The following is a 22,563-nucleotide window of genomic DNA, read 5'->3' as shown; positions in this document are numbered from 1 at the left end:
GGATATCCACTAACGTGGAGTCCAGCTTTAAGGAATAAGAACTACACATCTTTTACACTTAGGTCTGAACTACAACCCTCATCATCCTAATACTCCACTGCTGAACATCTCTTTATGGTTCACCTGGAATAACAACTTTTGCATGACTGGTTTTATGGATTTCCAGTCATCACATACTCCAGTCACATCCAGAGCTGCAACCAAGGTGGAGCCGTTACAACCCTCTAATAAATCCTCTATTCACATCCAAAAGCTTTCCTGCAGGCTCTCAGATGCTGAACAATGAGGAAGTTTATATAAAATTTTGGAACCATGTCTCAGTCGGCTACGCTTTTTCTCATCAGAATTTGTGATGCTGATTTGGATGTGACTAGAGCATAAAATATCACATTTTGGTTAAATCGTCAAGGCTGAAACTGAAATAAACTGCTGCTGTCAAGAGTATATATATATATATATATATATTCCTAGTTCAGTAATACAGAAGATCTCCGCTCCTGCAATCAACGACCCCGTAAAAAATGGCAGCTCGCAATCAGACCAGAAGAGGAAATCAGTTGAGCAGTGAGGCCCGAAGTCTCCGTAATGAAGAGCTCCACTTACCGTCTGTAGCCAGTCTTCCTTTCATCCCATCACAGATCTCGTCAGCGGATTGTAAAATATTTCCAAAGTATCACATCTTATGCTCTGGTCACATCCAAAGCTGCATTCGAATTTGGGTTTTCTACTGTTTGCAGCCCGGGAGAGCAGACATGTTCTTGCTGACTATTCTGCTGTGCGTTTTCTGGAGACATTCTGTGATTGCAGCTTTGGATGTGAATGGAGTATGGATGGATTTCACTGAAGAAAATCACAACATTTACCAAACCTCATATTCAGATTTTAATACTGAAAAATGTTACAAAAGAGAAAAATTACAAATAAACGTAACATAATAAAAATATTTGTAATTGGAGTCCACGCTAAACAGAGATGGAGACCAATAACCTGGACTCTACACAGTGCACCCCAAAAGCTGCTGCAAAAAGGAGAAAATCACCTGAATATACATAAAAAAAATTATTGATAATAAGGAAAAAAAAAGTGCAATCGCTTTAAAAGTGCTTCTGTTCAGTCAAGCGCCGGCTTCCGCACCACAAACAGTCCATATAAATACACAAGATTTCTGCCTCTATAGTTAGAGAAACAGTAAAAGGAAATGATCAAAAGCTTTTACTGAAAATATCAAAAATCCGTTTCCATGAAAAAGTTCAAGTTCTGGTAAAGAAGTGCAGCATGCCATAAAGTGACACTCTATTGTTTATTACCATCTCATTTTTGGATCCAGCACCTCACGACCTTTTTATGTACGATGGGGAGATTTCCAAAGGCCTGCATGATAAATTTCTGCCTACAGCCACAAGGGGGAGCTCAGGAGCCGAGTGCATGCTGCAATGCATTAGGAGCGCCCTCTAGTGGTGGCTGCAGGGGGTAAAAAAAAAAACAAAAAAAAAAAACCCTGATTTTGAGCTCTGTCTCACTACTACCCCAGGAAGATTGTAGTGAGCAACTCCTCACTACTATGTTACTATCAAATCATAAACTCATTGAAAAGAAAATGTTAACGTTCTTACCTTACAAAAGTAACTCAGGGGGCAATAAAGGGGTTCTCTGCTTTGGACTACCCCTAATTATAATGGCTCACCGAAAATACGCAGATCAAACAGTGTCACCTGTTCGGATCCTCAGCAATCATATGTGATCTGTAAGTAAAAGTGTCAGCAAGTGTTCAAGTTCCCTGCAGTGCCCCCGCAGGGGAAACAAAGTATTACACAGCGTCTAATTATATTAAAGGGATGTCTGTGATAAAGGACAGAGATATATACACCAATATCAGTGCTGATCGCCCAAGCTTGTGGAGGATGGGCACATTACTTACAGATACATTTCCATTAATAAACAAGTAAAAAGGCAAAAAAAAAGCGAAAAACAGAAATCAGATAAATGATATTACAAAAATATTCAGATTAAGCCCCAAATTCCCAATTCTCACAGATGATGTCCAGTCTTGTGAATGTGTGTGGGGGGGGTCAGCAAATCTCATCCACCAGTTTGGACCCATTGATGCCCCTGTAGGTCACTCTGCCGGGTCGGACCAGGATGCCATGGTTTGGCTTGCAGTGAAAATATCGCTTTTCGCCAACAGATCCATCGTTCTTTCCTTTGGCTGAGCGGAGCTCCAGTCCTAACCACACGCCGGGGGCAAAGTCTGTGGGTCCAATGTAGCGTATGACGGCGATTTCATTGGAGCTGGTCAGTAAGACCTGGGACCCCGTGTGTAGCTTTACGCCCCCATCACTGGTGCTGGTGGAACTGGTGCTGCTCCAGCTGCGGCGGAGAGTTGGCTTCCGAGGCCTGTCCACAAGTGAGGAAGGAAATATGGTTACAATAAGGTGGTTTCCATCATAAAACAGAACAAAAAACCCTCCACCAAAATCACCACCTGATGATAATGAAATACAAACAAGTCATAAGAAACTGAATACCATAATATACAGGAAAATAACTACTATAATACTGTCCCCTATGTACAAGAATATAACTACTATAATACTGCTCCTATGTACAAGAATATAACTACTATAATACTGCCCCTATGTACAAGAATATACCTACTATAATACTGCCCCTACGTACAAGAATATAACTACTATAATACTGCCCCTACGTACAAGAATATAACTACTATAATACTGCCCCCATGTACAAGAATATAACTACTATAATACTGCCCCCATGTACAAGAATATAACTACTATAATACTGCCCCTATGTACAAGAATATAACTACTATAATACTGTCCCTATGTACAAGAATATAACTACTATAATACTGCTCCTATGTACAAGAATATAACTACTATAATACTGCCCCCTATGTACAAGAATATAACTACTATAATACTGCCCCTATGTACAAGAACATAACTACTATAATACTGCCCCTATGTATAAGAATATAACTACTATAATACTGCCCCTATATACAAGAATATAACTACTATAATACTGCTCCTATGTACAAGAATATAACTACTATAATACTGCCCCTATGTACAAGAATATAACTACTATAATACTGCTCCTATGTACAAGAATATAACTACTATAGTACTGCTCCTATGTACAAGAATATAACTACTATAGTACTGCCCCTATGTACAAGAATATAACTACTATAATACTGCTCCTATGTACAAGAATATAACTACTATAATACTGCCCCTATGTACAAGAATATAACTACTATAATACTACCCCTATGTACAAGAATATAACTACTATAATACTGCTCCTATGTACAAGAATATAACTACTATAATACTGCCCCTATGTACAAGAATATAACTACTATAATACTACCCCTATGTACAAGAATATAACTACTATAATACTGCTCCTATGTACAAGAATATAACTACTATAGTACTGCCCCTATGTACAAGAATATAACTACTATAGTACTGCTCCTATGTACAAGAATATAACTACTATAATACTGTCCCTATGTACAAGAATATAACTACTATAATACTGCTCCTATGTACAAGAATATAACTACTATAATACTGCCCCTATGTACAAGAATATAACTACTATAATACTGCCCCTATGTACAAGAACATAACTACTATAATACTGCCCCTATGTATAAGAATATAACTACTATAATACTGCCCCTATATACAAGAATATAACTACTATAATACTGCTCCTATGTACAAGAATATAACTACTATAATACTGCCCCTATGTACAAGAATATAACTACTATAATACTGCTCCTATGTACAAGAATATAACTACTATAATACTGCCCCTATGTACAAGAATATAACTACTATAATACTGCTCCTATGTACAAGAATATAACTACTATAATACTGCCCCTATGTACAAGAATATAACTACTATAATACTACCCCTATGTACAAGAATATAACTACTATAATACTGCTCCTATGTACAAGAATATAACTACTATAGTACTGCCCCTATGTACAAGAATATAACTACTATAGTACTGCTCCTATGTACAAGAATATAACTACTATAATACTGCCCCTATGTACAAGAATATAACTACTATAATACTACCCCTATGTACAAGAATATAACTACTATAATACTGCTCCTATGTACAAGAATATAACTACTATAATACCTCCTATGTACAAGAATATAACTACTATAATACCTCCTATGTACAAGAATATAACTACTATAATACTACCCCTATGTACAAGAATATAACTACTATAATACTGCTCCTATGTACAAGAATATAACTACTATAATACTGCCCCCTATGTACAAGAATATAACTACTATAATACTGCCCCCTATGTACAAGAATATAACTACTATAATACTGCTCCTATGTACAAGAATATAACTACTATAATACTGCCCCCTATGTACAAGAATATAACTACTATAATACTGCCCCCTATGTACAAGAATATAACTACTATAATACTGCCCCCTATGTACAAGAATATAACTACTATAATACTGCTCCTATGTACAAGAATATAACTACTATAATACTGCCCCTATGTACAAGAATATAACTACTATAATACTGCTCCTATGTACAAGAATATAACTACTATAATACTGCCCCTATGTACAAGAATATAACTACTATAATACTACCCCTATGTACAAGAATATAACTACTATAATAATGCTCCTACGTACAAGAATATAACAACTATAATACTGCTCCTATGTACAAGAATATAACTACTACAATACTGCTCCTATGTACAATAATATAACTACTACAATACTGCTCCTATGTACAAGAATATAACAACTATAATACTGCTCCTATGTACAAGAATATAACTACTACAATACTGCTCCTATGTACAATAATATAACTACTATAATACTGCTCCTATGTACAAGAATATAACTACTATAATACCGCTCCTATGTACAAGAATATAACTACTATAATACTGCCCCTATGTACAAGAATATAACTACTATAATACTGCCCCTATGTACAAGAATATAACTACTATAATACTGCCCCTATGTACAAGAATAGAACTACTATAATACTGCTCCTATATACAAGAATATAACTTCTATAATTCTGCCTCTATGTACAAATAGAGTTGTATATAAGATTATAACTACTATAATACTGCTCCTATGTACAAGAATATAACTTCTATAATTCTGCCTCTATGTACAAATAGAGTTGTATATAAGATTATAACTACTATAATACTGCTCCTATGTACAAGAATATACGGTAACTACTATAACACTGACCCTATGTACAAGAATATATCTACTATAATATTGCTCCTATGTACAAGAATATAACTACTATAATACGGCTCCTATGTACAAGAATATAACTACTATAATACGGCTCCTATGTACAAGAATATAACTACTATAATACTGCTCCCTGTGTTCAAGAATATAACTACTATAATACTGCCCCTATGTACAAGAATATAACTACTATAATACTGCTCCTATGCACAAGAATATAACTACTATAATACTACCTCTATGTACAGGAATATAACTACTATAATACTGCTCCTATGTACAAGAATATAACTACTATAATACTGCTCCATGTACAAGAATATAACTACTATAATACTGCTCCATGTACAAGAATATAACTACTATAATACTGCTCCTATGCACAAAAATATAACTACTATAATACTGCCCCTATGTACAAGAATATAACTACTATAATACTGCTCCTATGCACAAGAATATAACTACTATAATACTGCTCCTATGCACAAGAATATAACTACTATAATACTGCTCCATGTACAAGAATATAACTACTATAATACTGCTCCTATGCACAAGAATATAACTACTATAATACTGCCCCTATGTACAAGAATATAACTACTATAATACTGCCCCCTATGTACAGGAATATAACTACTATAATACTGCCCCTATGTACAAGAATATAACTACTATAATACTGCCCCTATGTACAAGAATATAACTACTATAATACTGCTCCTATGCACAAGAATATAACTACTATAATACTGCTCCTATGCACAAGAATATAACTACTATAATACTGCTCCTATGCACAAGAATATAACTACTATAATACTGCCCCTATGTACAAGAATATAACTACTATAATACTGCTCCTATGTACAAGAATATAACTACTATAATACTGCTCCTATGTACAAGAATATAAGAATATAACTACTATAATACTGCTCCTATGTACAAGAATATAACTACTATAATACTGCCCCTATGTACAAGAATATAACTACTATAATACTGCTCCTATGCACAAGAATATAACTACTATAATACTGCCCCTATGTACAAGAATATAACTACTATAATACTGCTCCTATGCACAAGAATATAACTACTATAATACTACCTCTATGTACTAGAATATAACTACTATAATACTGCTCCATGTACAAGAATATAACTACTATAATACTGCTCCTATGTACAAGAATATAACTACTATAATACTGCTCCATGTACAAGAATTTAACTACTATAATACTGCTCCATGTACAAGAATATAACTACTATAATACTGCCCCTATGTACAAGAATATAACTACTATAATACTGCCCTATGTACAAGAATATAAGTACTATAATACTGCCCCTATGTACAGGAATATAACTACTATAATACTGCCCTCTATGTACAAGAATATAACTACTATAGTACTGCCCCTATGTATAAGAATATAACTACTATAATACTGCTCCTATGTACAAGAATATAACTACTATAATACTGCCCCTATGTACAAGAATATAACTTCTATAATACTGCTCCTATGTACAAGAATATAACTACTATAATACTGCCCCTATGTACAAGAATATAACTACTATAATACTGCTCCTATGCACAAGAATATAACTACTATAATACTGCCCCTATGTACAAGAATATAACTACTATAATACTGCTCCTATGCACAAGAATATAACTACTATAATACTACCTCTATGTACTAGAATATAACTACTATAATACTGCTCCATGTACAAGAATATAACTACTATAATACTGCCCCTATGTACAAGAATATAACTACTATAATACTGCCCCTATGTACAAGAATATAACTACTATAATACTGCTCCTATGCACAAGAATATAACTACTATAATACATAATCGCAGCCTTTTCTCTGCAGAACGAGGAGATTATAATGGTATAATAACCCTGTGCGGCCCCGGTGGATATAACCTCTCTCTGGGATTTCTATGGAGCACATAATTACAGCTCGGCAGCGGTCGTCCTTCGTTACAGTCGGGGGATCGCGGTGACCTTACATTTCTTACTTGTTTGCTTGTACAGAGTTTTATAAAAGAAACAGAAGCTAAAACTCCTTTCCAGCCGCCGTGGAGACATTTGATAAGTTTGACATTTCCGGCTGATATCGGGGTTCTGGTCGTATTTGTTTTCGGGGACGGTCACGTTCTCATTCACTAGAGTTCTGCTAAAAGCCGTGGAGCCAGGAATCATTAGATGTGGATCCCGCTGTGAGCGTTTACGGCTCTGTGCCGCCCGGGATGACGGAGCTGCTTTTAAGCTGCCGCTCGTCACAGGCTCGGCTCTCCATTTAACCAGGCGAACCTATTACTGGGGAAATGCATGGGACCGCTATTTGGAAGAAAAGGTCGACGTAAATCGGCTCCATTATGTATCAGAAAGGAAAGAAAATTAAAATTTTACAAAATGGTTCCACTTTGAAAAATATCGACTCGTTCTGTGTGTCGGCTCTACTGCTTTCCAACATTTAAAGCGGTAGTATGCTGTAAAATACCGCCACTCGCTCGTACTGGGGAGTGAGGCAACATCACAAATGTCATGTAGGTGGCGGCAGGTGAGACCTGGGGACTCCATACCACAGACATTGTGCTACTTCTTTACTGCGGACCCCCTTCCCCCAAATGATTAGTGACTGGAGCCGGAATAAAGTCCAGGTCTGATGTGCTGCCGCTAATCTCCTCAGCCGAGAGGCATCTGCGCCTGTAACATACGGGGGAATAGATAGTGAACACATGGCCGACACATGGGGGACAAACTGCGGCATCCACAAGTGTCAGGCAGAAAGGGACCTATAAATACAGACTGAAGCCCGATAGTAGTGCTGAATCGCAAGGAACCATCCTGCATTATACCCCAGAGCTGCACTCACTATTCTGCTGGTGCAGTCACTGTGTACATACATTACATTACTGATCCTGAGTTACATCCTGTATTATACTCCAGAGCTGCACTCACTATTCTGCTGGTGCAGTCACTGTGTACATACATTACATTACTGATCCAGGAGGGGGCAGGAATAGGCGAAGTAAATGGAGGCCCCCCATGACTGTGCTTGGTCATGGGCTCCAATTTTAAATAAAAATAGCCACATGGATTGGTTAATAGTAGAGTGGGAGGGGTTATGGGAAGGAAGGTGGGGGCTATATAGGAAAAAGTGCGGGAAACTGGGCACACTTTAGCTGGCAGTTCAGGATTTTAGTCATCCGCACAGCCTTTCTCCTTACCTGAACAGGCCTTGTGAGGGATCAGCCATGGAGTCGGTGGATACCTTAGTGGGGCGCTTGAGAGAGGCAGCCAGGTCCAGAAGAGGAGGATGGCTGGAAGAGCAGCTGGCGGCGCTGCTGGGAACAGCGGGAGCACCGGAGCCCAGCAGCAGAAGAGGCCGGCGCACGAGGCCTCCGCAGCGACTCTCACCTGAGGTGAGCACGCGCGGCCGGCGCAGGCCTAGGAGCCCCTCCAGGGACCCTGCGGAGGCCGGGTGCAGCGGTGCGGCGTCCCCCCGCTGTGCCCCCTCCGGCAGGAATCCTCCTTGCCGGCCGGTCGGTGTGGGGAGCAGAAGAGGCGCGCAGCGTGGAGGAGCGACGCTGGGAGTGAGGACGGCAGCAGCTCGGCCCACAGCTCCGATGACCAGGAGTGCGGCGGCGGCAAGTCAGGAGCGCAGCCGCGGGACGTCCAGGGCGGCGGGTACCGGCGGTACGAATGAAGGTGCGGCGAGCGGCGGAAGATGGACGGCAGGAGAAAGGCCGGGCAGAGGGCGTGTAGGAGGTCGGATGACGGCGGTTGCTGCGGTGCAGGCGGCATCTGAGCCGAGGACGGCGGGAGACGAGCGCAGGTCTGGAGGAGCGGCGGGCAGTGGGCCCCCACTGTCTGGCAGGCGGAGTGGTCGGGAACCTGAGAGGGAACAGAGGTCAGCGGATCAAGTACGGTCCAGGTCCGGAAGGAGGTCGGCCGAACGTGGAGCAGCAGACGCTCAGGTCCCCCCTGGTGATGTGGAGGCCAGGGGCGCGGGCCGGGAGCAGCACGTCGGTGCCGAAGAATCGTGGTCGGACGGAGAACCTGATGCTGGGGATGATCGGCGGGATGCGGGACGCACGGCTGGCAGGGACACAGCACCTGCGCAGCTTGGTGAGTACCGTGCTATTTCTGACTTGTCGCCCAGGGGGGCTTATGGTGAGGGGGTTAGAGGTGATCAGGCGTCGGGTGGGCAGGCGCTAGATATTGGAGGGAGCAGCGGGGTGTCGGAGCCTGCGTTGCGGGATGTATTGATGAGCGTGTCGCAATTGCTGAGTAGATTACAGAGTGGGGCAGTGAGGGAAACGGTGGTATCACCGGCCATGGCTTGGCTACCTGGGGCCGGGGCCTCGGGTTCATCTACAATGGATTTGGGGAATCTGGTAATGGGCGAGCAGTCGCCATCAGTGTCGGGAGTGTCGGTATCCGTGCAAACGGAGAAGAATAAAGGGGACACGGTAAAGTTGGATGATAGAGCAAAGGGCGAGGTATATGTGTGTTTTGAGGGGCCGTTGGGGGCTCATTTGAAAAAGGAAGTAAAAGAAAAAATTTGGCGCGATGATTACGTGGAGATTTTTTCTTTGTTGCCACTAGAAAAGTTTAATCTTGATAAGGGAAAAAAGGACGATAGTAAGAAAGAGGAAGAAGAGAAGAGGAGGTGGCGGCTTATACCGCAGACGTTCATTAATTGGTTGCAAGCATTCGCTATACTAGCCAGCGTAATTGGTGAAAAGGCACCGGAGAATTGTTCCGGTTTATTTGTTTATCTTGATGCGATCGGTGAAGCGCATCGTACTTATGGCGGACAGGCTTGGTTACGCTATGATGAGCAGTTCCGGCAGAGGAAAGCGGTAAGGCCTGATATACGCTGGGATCAAAAGGACATCGGGCTCTGGTTAAAAGTGATGGCTCCTTGCAGATACGGGCAGTCCTTTCATGGGAGCGGAAGTGGCTCCGGACAACAGGCGGGACATAGCGGTAGCGGCCAGGGATCTAAAGAAAAATCAGGAACGTGCTGGCAATTCAATGAGGGCCAGTGTAAGTTTGGGAACACCTGCAGATTTAAACATGTGTGTTCCCATTGTAGCGGAGCTTCGCATGGGGCTTCCAAATGTTTCAAAAAAGCGAGAGGCAAGCCGTCAGTGGGTGCCGGTCAAGGGGGAGACGCCAGTGAGGCTGGAAAGAATGGCCCCCTTTCTAAGTAGGTATCCGGATCGAGAGAAGGCCGGTCTTATTGCACAGGGTTTTGCGGAGGGTTTTCGTATCCCTCCTCCAGAACACGTTGTTCCATTTTCAAAAAAGAATTTGAGGTCAGCTGTGGCCCAGGCAAGTGTGGTGAATGATAAGTTGAGGAAGGAGGTTGAGTTGGGGAGAATGGCTGGTCCGTTTACTTGTTTGCCGGTAGAGGGGCTGATCATCTCGCCGTTGGGGGTGGTCCCCAAAAAAGAGCCGAATAAATTCCGTTTAATTCATCATTTGTCGTACCCAAGGGGGTTGTCTGTGAATGATGGCATTTCGCAGGAGTTGAGTTCAGTTGTTTATACGTCGTTTGACATGGCGGTGCATTGGGTCCGCTGTTATGGGCCAGGAGCCTTGTTGGCAAAAACGGATGTGGAGTCGGCTTTTCGTTTGCTTCCGATTCATCCGGATAGCATCCCGTTGTTGGGGATGTGTTGGAATGATGGTTACTATGTAGACAGATGTCTACCGATGGGTTGTTCTATTTCGTGTTCCTTGTTTGAATCCTTTAGTACGTTTCTGGAATGGGTGGTTAGAGACGTGGCTGGTGTGCCATCCGTCATTCATTATTTGGATGACTTTTTGTGCATAGGTCCTCCTGACTCGAATGTGTGCAGGAATATTTTGGCGGTTATGGAGTGGGTAGCTGATCATTTCGGAGTTCCCCTTGCTAGGGAAAAAACTGAGGGCCCTTGTACGGTGTTGAGTTTCCTTGGAATTCTGATAGACTTTGAAAATATGGAATGTAGGCTTCCGGATGATAAATTGTTGGCGCTGAAGCAGGAAGTGAGTCGCGTAGCTAAGCTGAAGAAAGTGACATTGAAGGAATTACAGTCTTTGCTCGGTCGTTTGAATTTTGCATGTAGGATTATGCCCATGGGGCGCATATTTTGCCGAAGGTTGTCCAGGGCGACGGCGGGGGTGAGGTCCCCGCATCATTTCATTCGGCTTGGTCAGGAGCACAAAAAACGACTTGGTGGTATGGCATAATTTCTTGGAGCAATACAACGGTCGCTCGCTGATGCAGCAGCAGTTGGTGAGTAATTTTGATTGCGAAATCTACACGGACGCAGCTGGAAGTGTGGGGTATGGGGCCTACTGCGCAGGCCATTGGAGCGTTGGAGCCTGGCCGGTATGCTGGCACACGAGTGGTTTCACAAAGAATCTGGCCTTGTTGGAGTTGTTTCCCATTGTGGTAGCGGTATTCATTTGGGGAGACGCGTTTGCAAATCGCAGGATTAGATTTCATTGTGACAACATGAGTGTCGTGTCCGTGATCAACTCATTGTCGGCGTCGTCACTGCCCGTAATAAAATTAGTGAGAGAACTTGTCTTAAGATGTTTGAAGATCAATACTTGGATTTCTGCGGTTCATGTACCTGGCGTTCAGAATTCGTTAGCGGATGCGTTATCTCGTCTACAGTGGGAGCGTTTCCGGGAGTTGGCACCAGAAGCGGACGCAACAGGAGCAGCATGCCCTTCGCACTTGTGGCAGATACCTATGGAGGAGCGGGACGTTTGATTCGGGCCTCGGTTACGAGTCACACCTGGGCGTCTTATGAAGCTTCCTGGAATGTTTGGCAGAATTCTTTGGCGCAGTGGGGGGAATTGGTGTCCGACGAAGACAAGTCATTAGCGGTTTTGTCATTGGTGGGTAAGGCGGCTGATGCAGGATGGTCGTTTTCGAAAGTAAACAAGTTGGTGACCGGGTTAGCTTTTGGTTTTAAGCTTGAGGGCTCAGTAGATGTGACAAAAAATTTTTTGGTGCGGCAGGCACTGAGGGGTTATAGGAGAGAGGTTAGACGAGTCGATGGGCGCAGGCCTATTTCGTTTCAGGTGCTTGAACGTTTGGGTGGTGTTTTGGGGGATATATGCTGCTCTCATTTTGAAGCGGTTTTGTTTCGTTTGGCTTTTTCCTTTGCATTTTTTGGGGCGTTACGGATAGGTGAATTGGTGTCTCGTAGCAGGGTTCAAGCGGGTGGTTTATTTGCGCAAGATGTGGATTTCTGGTCTGGGGGCATTGTTTTTTGGATACGTCGTTCAAAGACGGATCAGACGGGAGTGGGGAAAAGAGTTGTGTTGGGAAAAGTTTTGGGGTCATTGATGTGCCCTGAACTATGTTTACGTGATTATTGGTCTTTATGGTCGGGTCGTACGGGACCATTGTTGTGCCATCAGGACGGGGTCTTCTTGTCCCGTTTTCAGTTTGTAGCAATTTTGCATAAAAGTTTGGGGGTTTTGGGGTTTTCGCGGTCTGATTTCGGTTCGCATTCCTTCAGGATAGGGGCAGCGTCAGAGGCCGACAGTCTGGGTTTGGGGTCGGATGTTGTTAAGCGTATTGGGCGTTGGAGCTCAAGCCGTTATCAGTCATATATCCGACATTGAAATGGTTGGTTTGTTTACGGTCAGTGGCATTATGTTAACGGTTACTGTTATTGTATATTGCAGGTCGGGAGCCGTATCTCGTTTGGATTTTTGGACATTCTTTTGTCTATTGGGGGGCGCATCGGGCAGATGCCAGGCCGGACGGTAGGCAATTGGGTCTCAGCCGAAAAGATGCGATAGTTCGGTGGCTGGGTTTTCGAGGTATGGTGTGGAGCAGGGCGATTCCTTGTTTTTCTCGTGCGGTCCGTCTGGATAGAGCACCGGATATCGTGGTTTTTCATTTAGGAGGGAACGATTTAGTTTCCAAACCAGTGAGGGTGTTGATACGGGACATTCGCTCCGATTTTCTCCGATTGTGGACGACCTTCCCCGGTGTTCTAACTGTATGGTCGGACATTGTTCCTCGGAAAAATTGGAGGGGTGCGCGATCGGTCAAGGGTATCAACAGGGCGCGGGTGAAGTTGAACAGGGCAATTGCCAAGTTTGTAGCCAGAAATGGCGGGATATGTGTTCGGCACTTTGATTTGGAGTCGGGTGTTGGTGCATATTGGAGGGACGATGGTGTGCACTTGAACGAGGTGGGGATTGACTTATGGGCCTTGTCCATTCAGGAAGGAATTGAAAAAGCGTTAGTGTCTTTGGGGCACTCGCGGGCCTGAGGTGTCAGGGCGGCGAGTTTCTGGCGGGGGTGGGGTTCTTGGAGTTTATGCGGATTCAGCGGCGAAGGAATTTCATGCAAATTCCGGACAGTTAAACGGGTTTGGTGTTCTGGCATTTTGGTTACAGGCTCTGGACGGGGTGTTTACCCTGGGAGCTGGTGGTGGTTTAATTGTTCCCAAAATGGGAATTATGGTGCCCCTGAGCTTGTGTTACGGCTGGGGGTAAATTGAGGTGTTTTACGTTTTTTGGTTTTTGCCAAAATAATTTGAAGCCAGAATTTTTCCCGGTGGGCTCCAAGAACCTCCCCTCGATTTATTTTGCATAAAAATTATGCTAATGTTTATTTAAATGTTTTGTTTGTTAATAAACTGGCCGCTGTGGCCATAATTATCCAAAAGACAATGGAGTTACGTTTTTATTGGAAAAATGTGGGTTTGCTTTTAGCAATGGTGGTTGGGGGGTTTGGAATGTTAGTTAGGGAGCCATATTGGCCATACACGGTCATGAGTTACATCCTGTATTATACCCCAGAGCTGCACTCACTATTCTGCTGGTGCAGTCACTGTGTACATACATTACATTACTGATCCTGAGTTACATCCTGTATTATACTCCAGAGCTGCACTCACTATTCTGCTGGTGCAGTCACTGTGTACATACATTACATTACTGATCCTGAGTTACATCCTGTATTATACTCCAGAGCTGCACTCACTATTCTGCTGGTGCAGTCACTGTGTACATACATTACATTACTGATCCTGAGTTACATCCTGTATTATACCCCAGAGCTGCACTCACTATTCTGCTGGTGCAGTCACTGTGTACATACATTACTGATCCTGAGTTACATCCTGTATTATACCCCAGAGCTGCACTCACTATTCTGCTGGTGCAGTCACTGTGTACATACATTACATTACTGATCCTGAGTTACCTCCTGTATTATACCCCAGAGCTGCACTCACTATTCTGCTGGTGCAGTCACTGTGTACATACATTACATTACTGATCCTGAGTTACCTCCTGTATTATACCCCAGAGCTGCACTCACTATTCTGCTGGTGCAGTCACTGTGTACATACATTACATTACTGATCCTGAGTTACATCCTGTATTATACCCCAGAGCTGCAGTCACTATTCTGCTGGTGCAGTCACTGTGTACATACATTACATTACTGATCCTGAGTTACATCCTGTATTATACTCCAGAGCTGTACTCACTATTCTGCTGGTGCAGTCACTGTGTACATACAACCTGTATTTCACCCTGTAATCACCCGGCACTTTACTGATACGTCCCTTCAGCTACAGCAGAAGAAATCATAATATTAGGGAAATGCCCTCAGAGATACACTTTGTACTGTGGCTCAGAGCTGAAGCTTTTCTGTACCCGCCTGTATTTTCTCTGGAGCAGTACTCATAGTTCTGCTCCTGGTACAATAGCAGTAAACACTCTGCTCACATAATATTCTTTCACAGCCTCCCATCTTCTGCTCTTTCTCTGCCCAAATGGTTTCTTTTCTTTCTGCTGCTGGATTCTTGGAGTTCAATCCCCCCAAAAAATGTAATGTAACAAGCGGTATAATAAATCAGTCGCCTCTACCGCAGCAGTAAGATATAAAAGTAAACAGATTCATAAACAGCAAGTTCAACACAACAATCTCCCCTATAGAATGTTACCGATGTGCCGACCTATATTATATCCAGCTGTACGAGAAACAAATGAAAACATGATATAAGTGACACTTTGGGGGCAGTTTCTATAAATTCTCATGAGGATATACCGGGGGGGGGGGGGGCTGATTGAGCAGTAAATGATGCGGAGCTATCAGACCGGCTGTGTGTGACGACCAGCAGTCTACAAATCTCTGAAATAACTTCTGTAACTGAGGGGTCCCAAGATATCTCAGGAAAAAGGGGGTAGAATTAAAAATAAATAAATAAAAATAATAATAATAAAAAAAAAATGCATTTGGCGTGTTTTTTTAAGTCATTTTCCTTTTTTTGGACGATGGACTTTACACCAAACTCTTCAAAATGCCACACGACTTTTACTAAATTGGTAAACTGGTGCAAAATTAAAACATGTTTATTTTTGGTGCATTTTTCCCAAGTAAAATGATGCATGTTAGTCTTCAACACCAAAAAAAAAAAAAAGGGGGGGGGGGGGAGGGATAAAGATAAAGATAGAGATAGACTGTCAAGGAAACCTGAACTTATGATGACAGCTGGGGAAGTAAAGAAAGAGAAAAAAAATAAGCAAAAGTGGCACAAAATCCATAATGAAATGTGGAGCAAAATAATACAATAATATATATATATATATATATATATATATATATATATATATATATATATATATATATATATATATTATATACACACACACACACACACACACACACACACACATACATATTCACACACACATATATACATACTCCCATCCCCTCAACCTGCAAAAATTGACATTTTTAAAAATAAATGGAAAATCCAAGCTTTTAGTCCCCATTAAACAACTAGACCGTCTAATGGTATATTCACACGTGGTATTTTTTACAGCCTTCAGCACACATTTATGTCTCACCGGCCGTACGAGTGCCTCCTGATGACGCCTTTCTGTGAAGCCGCTGTGGACGTAGAGCTGAGACTTCTTTTAAACCCTAGATATATAAAAGAAAAACGCTCTACTCAGATCGACTTTATAATTAATCTCTGGTATAATTAGTTCCTGGTCGTGATTGGTTCGATCCTCAATGTGCCATATTCTATATGCAATGATTAATAATGTACGGTAGCTCTGAAACACATTTCCGCATTTTATTGATGGAGCGGTGTTTTTTCCGAGAGATTTACAAAAAATAAAAATCTTTAATATGAGTTTTAGGGGGTTTTTTTGGAGGACGCTTGATCCAAGTGCAGGATTCCTTCTGGATGCGATCTGGCATTAATTTTGGGAACTGGTCTAGAATTGGAATTCATACATTTAAATAAGTTTATTTTTGGGTCCGATATGTAGAATGGACGCGGAGTACTTGGATCATGTATCGGGGCACCAGGGAGTTATCACACTCTCATTACACGCCTGGATGAAGAAATACTTCTATTCTTATATGAAGTAATACTTTACATGAGAATGTACACAGATTAGATCTCTGCTTGCCATCAATGTATGGAAATACTCTAGTTTACATAAAAAATTAAAAGTCAACACTATCATGCACTTAACATCTTCAGGACTCATTATATAGGTGGTCCGATGTCACAAGACCAGGCACAGGGGTCATTCATACGGTGCAGTAGTGAACTGCAACAAGTCCTGCATCGGGGGTTGCATGGACGTAATCAAGAATGCTTAAAAAAATAAAATAAAATTCCATTCACTTACCGCAAGCATGATATTAGGGAATTGAGACACAAAGTATAGATCAAAAGTTACAGAATATTCTTTATTTACGTAAAATCTAAAGAAAAAAACATTTTTCAAGGATTAGCGTGCGGGCAGATTTCTCGTACCTGGGAACGAATGGTTCAGTTTACTTGCTGGAATCTCTGACAACGAATCAAAAGACCCAGAGACCCTGCGTGGAGAAAAAAAAAAAAAAGTTTAGATGGACTGCAGAAAAATAAATAATAAAAATTGTTGTTAAGGGTATAACACTGAGTTATGTCTGCCAGCTCTGCTCGCTTTTAATAAATGTCCCGTGCCTGCTGCTTCTGAGACCCCCTGCTCACCTCTGAACTCTTGATGGAGGTGCAAACACGCCATGTTTTGGGGGGCAGGTGAAATACTGAACTCCAGATATCGAGCCGTCATTTTTGCCATGAGGTTTATCCAGCTCGATGCCGCACCAGTTCCCTGCAAAGAAACAAATGGATGGGGCACTGCTGGAGACAATGGCTACCTCCGGTGGTCCCATAGATTATGAACGAAGACCACATGCAGTCTCCACCTCAACTCCATTCAGATGGGGTCTTCAGAGCGTCAGCATACAGAGGGTGCAGGTGTATGGAGCCTGGACAGGGACTGAGCCCTCGCCATAGTGGGCAGGTGCCAAATTGCCCCTAAACTTATTACACCTTCTAATATGTCAGTTCTTTCAGCAGCATTTTTTTTACCTATTTCATGCTAATGAGAAACTATTTTGGTGAATAAAATTAACTTTATTACCATATATGTAATACACACCAAAAAAACCCCCACAGCATATAGCTGCGTTATAAACTCCACGTTTGAATATGGCTTTAAATGTGAAACAAGAAGTCATCAGGGGTCGGTGATAGAAGCAGGGCGAGTGACATCAGCACTGCCCCAATGATGATTTGAGTATCGTGATGGAAGCTGTGTGTGAGGTTGCTGTCACTCACCGTGCTTCTATCGCCGCCACCCCTTGGGGACGTCCCCAGGGCAGCGGAGAAACAGAGTGCCAGTGCTTCGGTCACTTCTCCTACAGCTTCTATCAGTTCCATGCATTCAGAACATCTTCAGAGAGTGTCGATGAAAAAATGCAGTAAGTGAATGCAGCACCGATCCTTGATGACATCCTGTTCAAAGAAGCTGCAGGGAAGCGACTGCAGCCCCAGCCTCCTGTGATCTCCCTCCTGTGACTCCCCTCAAACAAAAGTGCTTAGGGTTAAAAATAGATATTTATAAAAGAACAATTTCGGTACCGGACCACGGCATTAATACCCCTGTCTTACATTTGGGTGTCATCGGACTGACCTGAAGATTCATGCTGCGATACAGTGGAAGCCATTAAAACAAAACTAGAGGTTGAATTGTGTTTTCACCTTTTCATCGCACTTGGAATTTTTTCCCTTTTTTTTAATCAGTACATGAAGGGGTCTGTATAACTCTGGGGTCTGTCAGGTAATATTTGCCACAGACACGATTTCTCGTGTTTAGGACATCAAGAAGACTTGACAGTAAGGACTATTTTGCCCGCCACGTTCTGTACGGCGAGGATGAATGGAGTAACGGCACTAAACATCCGTCTCGCTAGGAGCGCCGTATTTATTATCCTTTGCACATCACGGCGATGGATGAGCACACCGTCCATTCAGCCAGTGACACGGATGATGGGAAACGTAGGCATTTAGCCTGACCACACATAAAACAGCAATACCCTGGGGTACGCAGGACCCTGATAGATAATGGTCAAGTGCATGATCACACTCGTCGGCAGCGATGCAGCGTGTCACCCAGGTGGGTGAGAAAAATCAATATCTAATTCACTTACTCCAGCTTCTTGAAAAGACTGACACCGGCAGTTTTCTATGTGATGGTAAAGCATTTATTGAGTGTTTGCTCGCATGTTATTAACCTCTTAGTGAAAAGCCCACCTCAGCGTGCTATGGGCAGCCGTAGGAAATGTGGCACCGCACGGAACAGGGGTCCTGAGTTGGGAAACAAAAGTCCAAATGTTCTAAGGAGGTTGCCGTCTTCAGGATATATAATGGTTTTGATCCCATATACTCCCACTATTTAAGATAGACTAAAATCCTGACTATCCTGCCGGATTGCATTGTACCCATGTGTTTTCAATAACCCTCGTGGCCTAAAAACAACGCTGCTGCACAGAACAGGGACCAGTAATGATAAAGACTAATTACCATCACTTTTTTTTTTGTCCGTTGACATCGCCGTATCAGGGTTTGTTTGTTTTTTGCAACACAAGTTTTAGTTTTTGAATGGCACCATTCATTTTACCATTCAATGTATTGGAGAATGGTAAAAAAAAATAAATTGCCAAGCGTGGTGAAATTGCGGAAAAAACAACAACAACGCAATCTCGAAATTTTTTTGGGTACATTGTGCTGTAATAAAAAAATATCTGTTATATGATTATACAGGTCAGTAGGATGACCGCAACACTAGACTTGTATAATTTTTAAGTGGTGGATAAAAAAAAAAAAAAAAAATGATCAGCAACAGTTTCATTTTTTGGTTGATGCAGCAGTGCGTCTTCCCAAAAGGTGGGCTTCATAGCAGAGTTGGTGGCGACAGGTGCCTTATTTTTTAACAAGCTCAAAATACCACTGACATATATAAAATAATCGTATTTTATGATATATATCGGTCATGAGAATTTTTTTTTTCTTTTGCAGGGGGAATGGAAACACCCTTTGGACAGCATTTAAAAGCATATATCCCCTGTAATGAGGTGGCATATGAAATTCAGCCTCCTGGCCGCACTGGGGAGCTAGCCTTGGGCTGTCAGGGTATGTGCACACCTATTGTGGAGGACTGCGGATTTTTCCACAGCGGATTTGGGAAAACCGCAGGGCAAAACCGCTGCGTTTTTTCCCGCGGATTTATCGCGGTTTCTATTGCGGATTCCGCTGAGGGTTTACACCTGCAGTTTTCTATTGGAGCAGGTGTAAACCCGCAGCGGAATCAGCACAAAGAATTGACATGCTGCGGAATGTAAACCGCTGCGTTTCCGCGCGGTTTTTTTCTGCAGCATGTGCACTGCGGATTTCGTTTCCAATAGGTTTACATTTTACTGTAAACGCATGGGAAACTGCTGCGGATCCGCAGCTGCGGAAACGCTGCGGATCCGCAGCAAAATCCACAGCGTGTGCACATAGCCTTAGGACTCAGCAGCTCCTGGTCTCCCAGCACCTGATGATCACTGGACCGGGAGGAAGAAGCGCTGTCAGCACCTCCTTACCTGTACACACCACAGTGCTGTGTATACACTGATCAGGAAGGCAGTGATCATAATAAACCATATCTGCCTGCTGTGTCTGACAATCTTTTGCAGCTGCTTACTGTGCAATGACATTTTAGACTATGACGACCGTCTGCCCACATGTTTGAATTCGGGAAGGAATTTGTTAAAATCCAGGAGGATTGTGTCTGTGCCCCTTACCTGGTGCAAAGTTTGTTCTGCCGTAAAATCTGACCATGCCAAGTCTCTGCCCGACCACAAGAACCCGGTCACCAGGATGGAACTCCATCTGTTCTGAGATTGGGCTTTCCACAGAGGGCGATACCGGGTTCTGATGACCTGCAAAGAGAGTCAATGTAAAAAACAGGGGGCAGGAGAAGGGAAAAGGAGAGAGGAAAAGAAGAGAGGAAAAAAAGAGAAGAGAGGAGTGCAAGAATGGACCCTGGAACACTGCACTGTGATGATTGCCATATTCTCTTATTACCGTGCAAGGTCATAAAAATGGATTTGGTAATAAATACAGTCATATGAAAAAGTTTGGGCACCCCTATTAATCTTAAGCTTAATGTTTTATAAAAATTGGTTTTTTTGCAACAGCTATTTCAGTTTCATATATCTAATAACTGTTGGACACAGTAATGTTTCTGCCTTGAAATGAGGTTTATTGTACTAACAGAAAATGTGCAATCTGCATTCAAACAAAATTTGACAGGTGCATAAGTATGGGCACCCTTATCATTTTCTTGTTTTAAATACTACCTACCTACCTTTTTTGGTTTTGTAACCTCATTGAGCTTTGAACTTCATAGCTAGGTGTATGCAATCATGAGAAAAGCTACTTAAAGTGGCCACTTGCAAGTTGTTCTCCTGTTTGAATCTCCTCTGAAGAGTGGCATCATGGGCTCCTCAAAACAACTGTCAAATGATATGAAAACAAAGATTATTCAACATAGTTGTTCAGGGGAAGGATACAAAAAGCTGTCTCAGAGATTTAACCTGTCAATTTCCACTGTGAGGAACATAGTAAGGAAATGGAAGAACACAGGTACAGTTCTTGTTAAGGCCAGAAGTGGCAGGCCAAGAAAAACATCAGAAAGGCAGAGAAGAAGAATGGTGAGATCAGTCAAGGACAATCCTCAGACCATCTCCAGAGAGCTGCAGCATCAACTTGCTGCAGATGGTGTCACTGTGCATCGGTCAACTATACAACGCACTGTGTTTTTTTGCCGCCATGCATAACGCCTTTTTGTATGACCAAACAACTCAATATTAGTTTCATCAGTCCACAGGACCTTCTTCCAAAAATAAATTGGCTCTCCAAATGTGCTTTTGCATACCTCAGCCGACTCTGTTTGTGGCGTGCTTGCAGAAACAGCTTCTTTTGCATCACTCTCCCATACAGCTTCTCCTTGTGCAAAGTGCGTTGTATAGTTGACCGATGCACAGTGACACCATCTGCAGCAAGTTGATGCTGCAGCTCTCTGGAGGTGGCCTGAGGATTGTCCTTGACTGATCTCACCATTCTTCTTCTCTGCCTTTCTGATGTTTTTCTTGGCCTGCCACTTCTGGCCTTAACAAGAACTGTACCTGTGTTCTTCCATTTCCTTACTATGTTCCTCACAGTGGAAATTGACAGGTTAAATCTCTGAGAAAGATTTTTGTATCCTTCCCCTGAACAACTATGTTGAATAATCTTTGTTTTCAGATCATTTGACAGTTGTTTTGAGGAACCCATGATGCCACTCCTCAGAGGAGATTCAAACAGGAGAACAAGTTGCAAGTGGCCACTTTAAGTAGCTTTTCTCATGATTGCATACACCTAGCTATGAAGTTCAAAGCTCAATGAGGTTACAAAACCAAAAAAAGTGCTTTAGTATGTCAATAAAAAGTAGGTAGGAGTATTTAAAACAAGAAAATGATAAGGGTGCCCATACTTATGCACCTGTCAAATTTTGTTTGAATGCAGATTGCACATTTTCTGTTAGTACAATAAACCTCATTTCAAGGCAGAAACATTACTGTGTCCAACAGTTATTAGATATATGAAACTGAAATAGCTGTTGCAAAAAAAAACAATTTTTATAAAACATTAAGCTTAAGATTAATAGGGGTGCCCAAACTTTTTCATATGACTGTATCTTAAAATGCAATTCCACAAGACAATATAATATGTGAACCAGGTGCCGTCTAAGGTGCAAGTAGGGTC

General features: G+C 42.3%; 1 protein-coding gene across 3 annotated transcripts in view; it reads right to left on the bottom strand.

The window, feature by feature from the left end:
* Window positions 1-869: 869 nt before the first annotated feature.
* Window positions 870-22,563, bottom strand: part of CLIP4 (CAP-Gly domain containing linker protein family member 4) — a 51,356-nt gene continuing 29,662 nt past the window's right edge. For all 3 annotated transcript variants that reach the window (XM_077282109.1, XM_077282110.1, XM_077282111.1), the window contains 5 exons: window positions 20,559-20,696; window positions 17,419-17,542; window positions 17,200-17,264; window positions 16,271-16,346; window positions 870-2,394 (listed from right to left, as the gene is read on the bottom strand). In XM_077282109.1, coding sequence (XP_077138224.1) covers window positions 2,070-2,394; window positions 16,271-16,346; window positions 17,200-17,264; window positions 17,419-17,542; window positions 20,559-20,696 — 728 coding nt within the window. In that variant the 3' untranslated portion in view covers window positions 870-2,069. The remainder of the gene's footprint in view (window positions 2,395-16,270; window positions 16,347-17,199; window positions 17,265-17,418; window positions 17,543-20,558; window positions 20,697-22,563) is intronic.

This window comes from Ranitomeya variabilis, chromosome 2 (genome assembly GCF_051348905.1).
Source record: "Ranitomeya variabilis isolate aRanVar5 chromosome 2, aRanVar5.hap1, whole genome shotgun sequence".
Taxonomy (NCBI): Eukaryota; Metazoa; Chordata; class Amphibia; order Anura; family Dendrobatidae; genus Ranitomeya; species Ranitomeya variabilis.
This window is presented reverse-complemented; position numbering and strand designations above follow the sequence as displayed.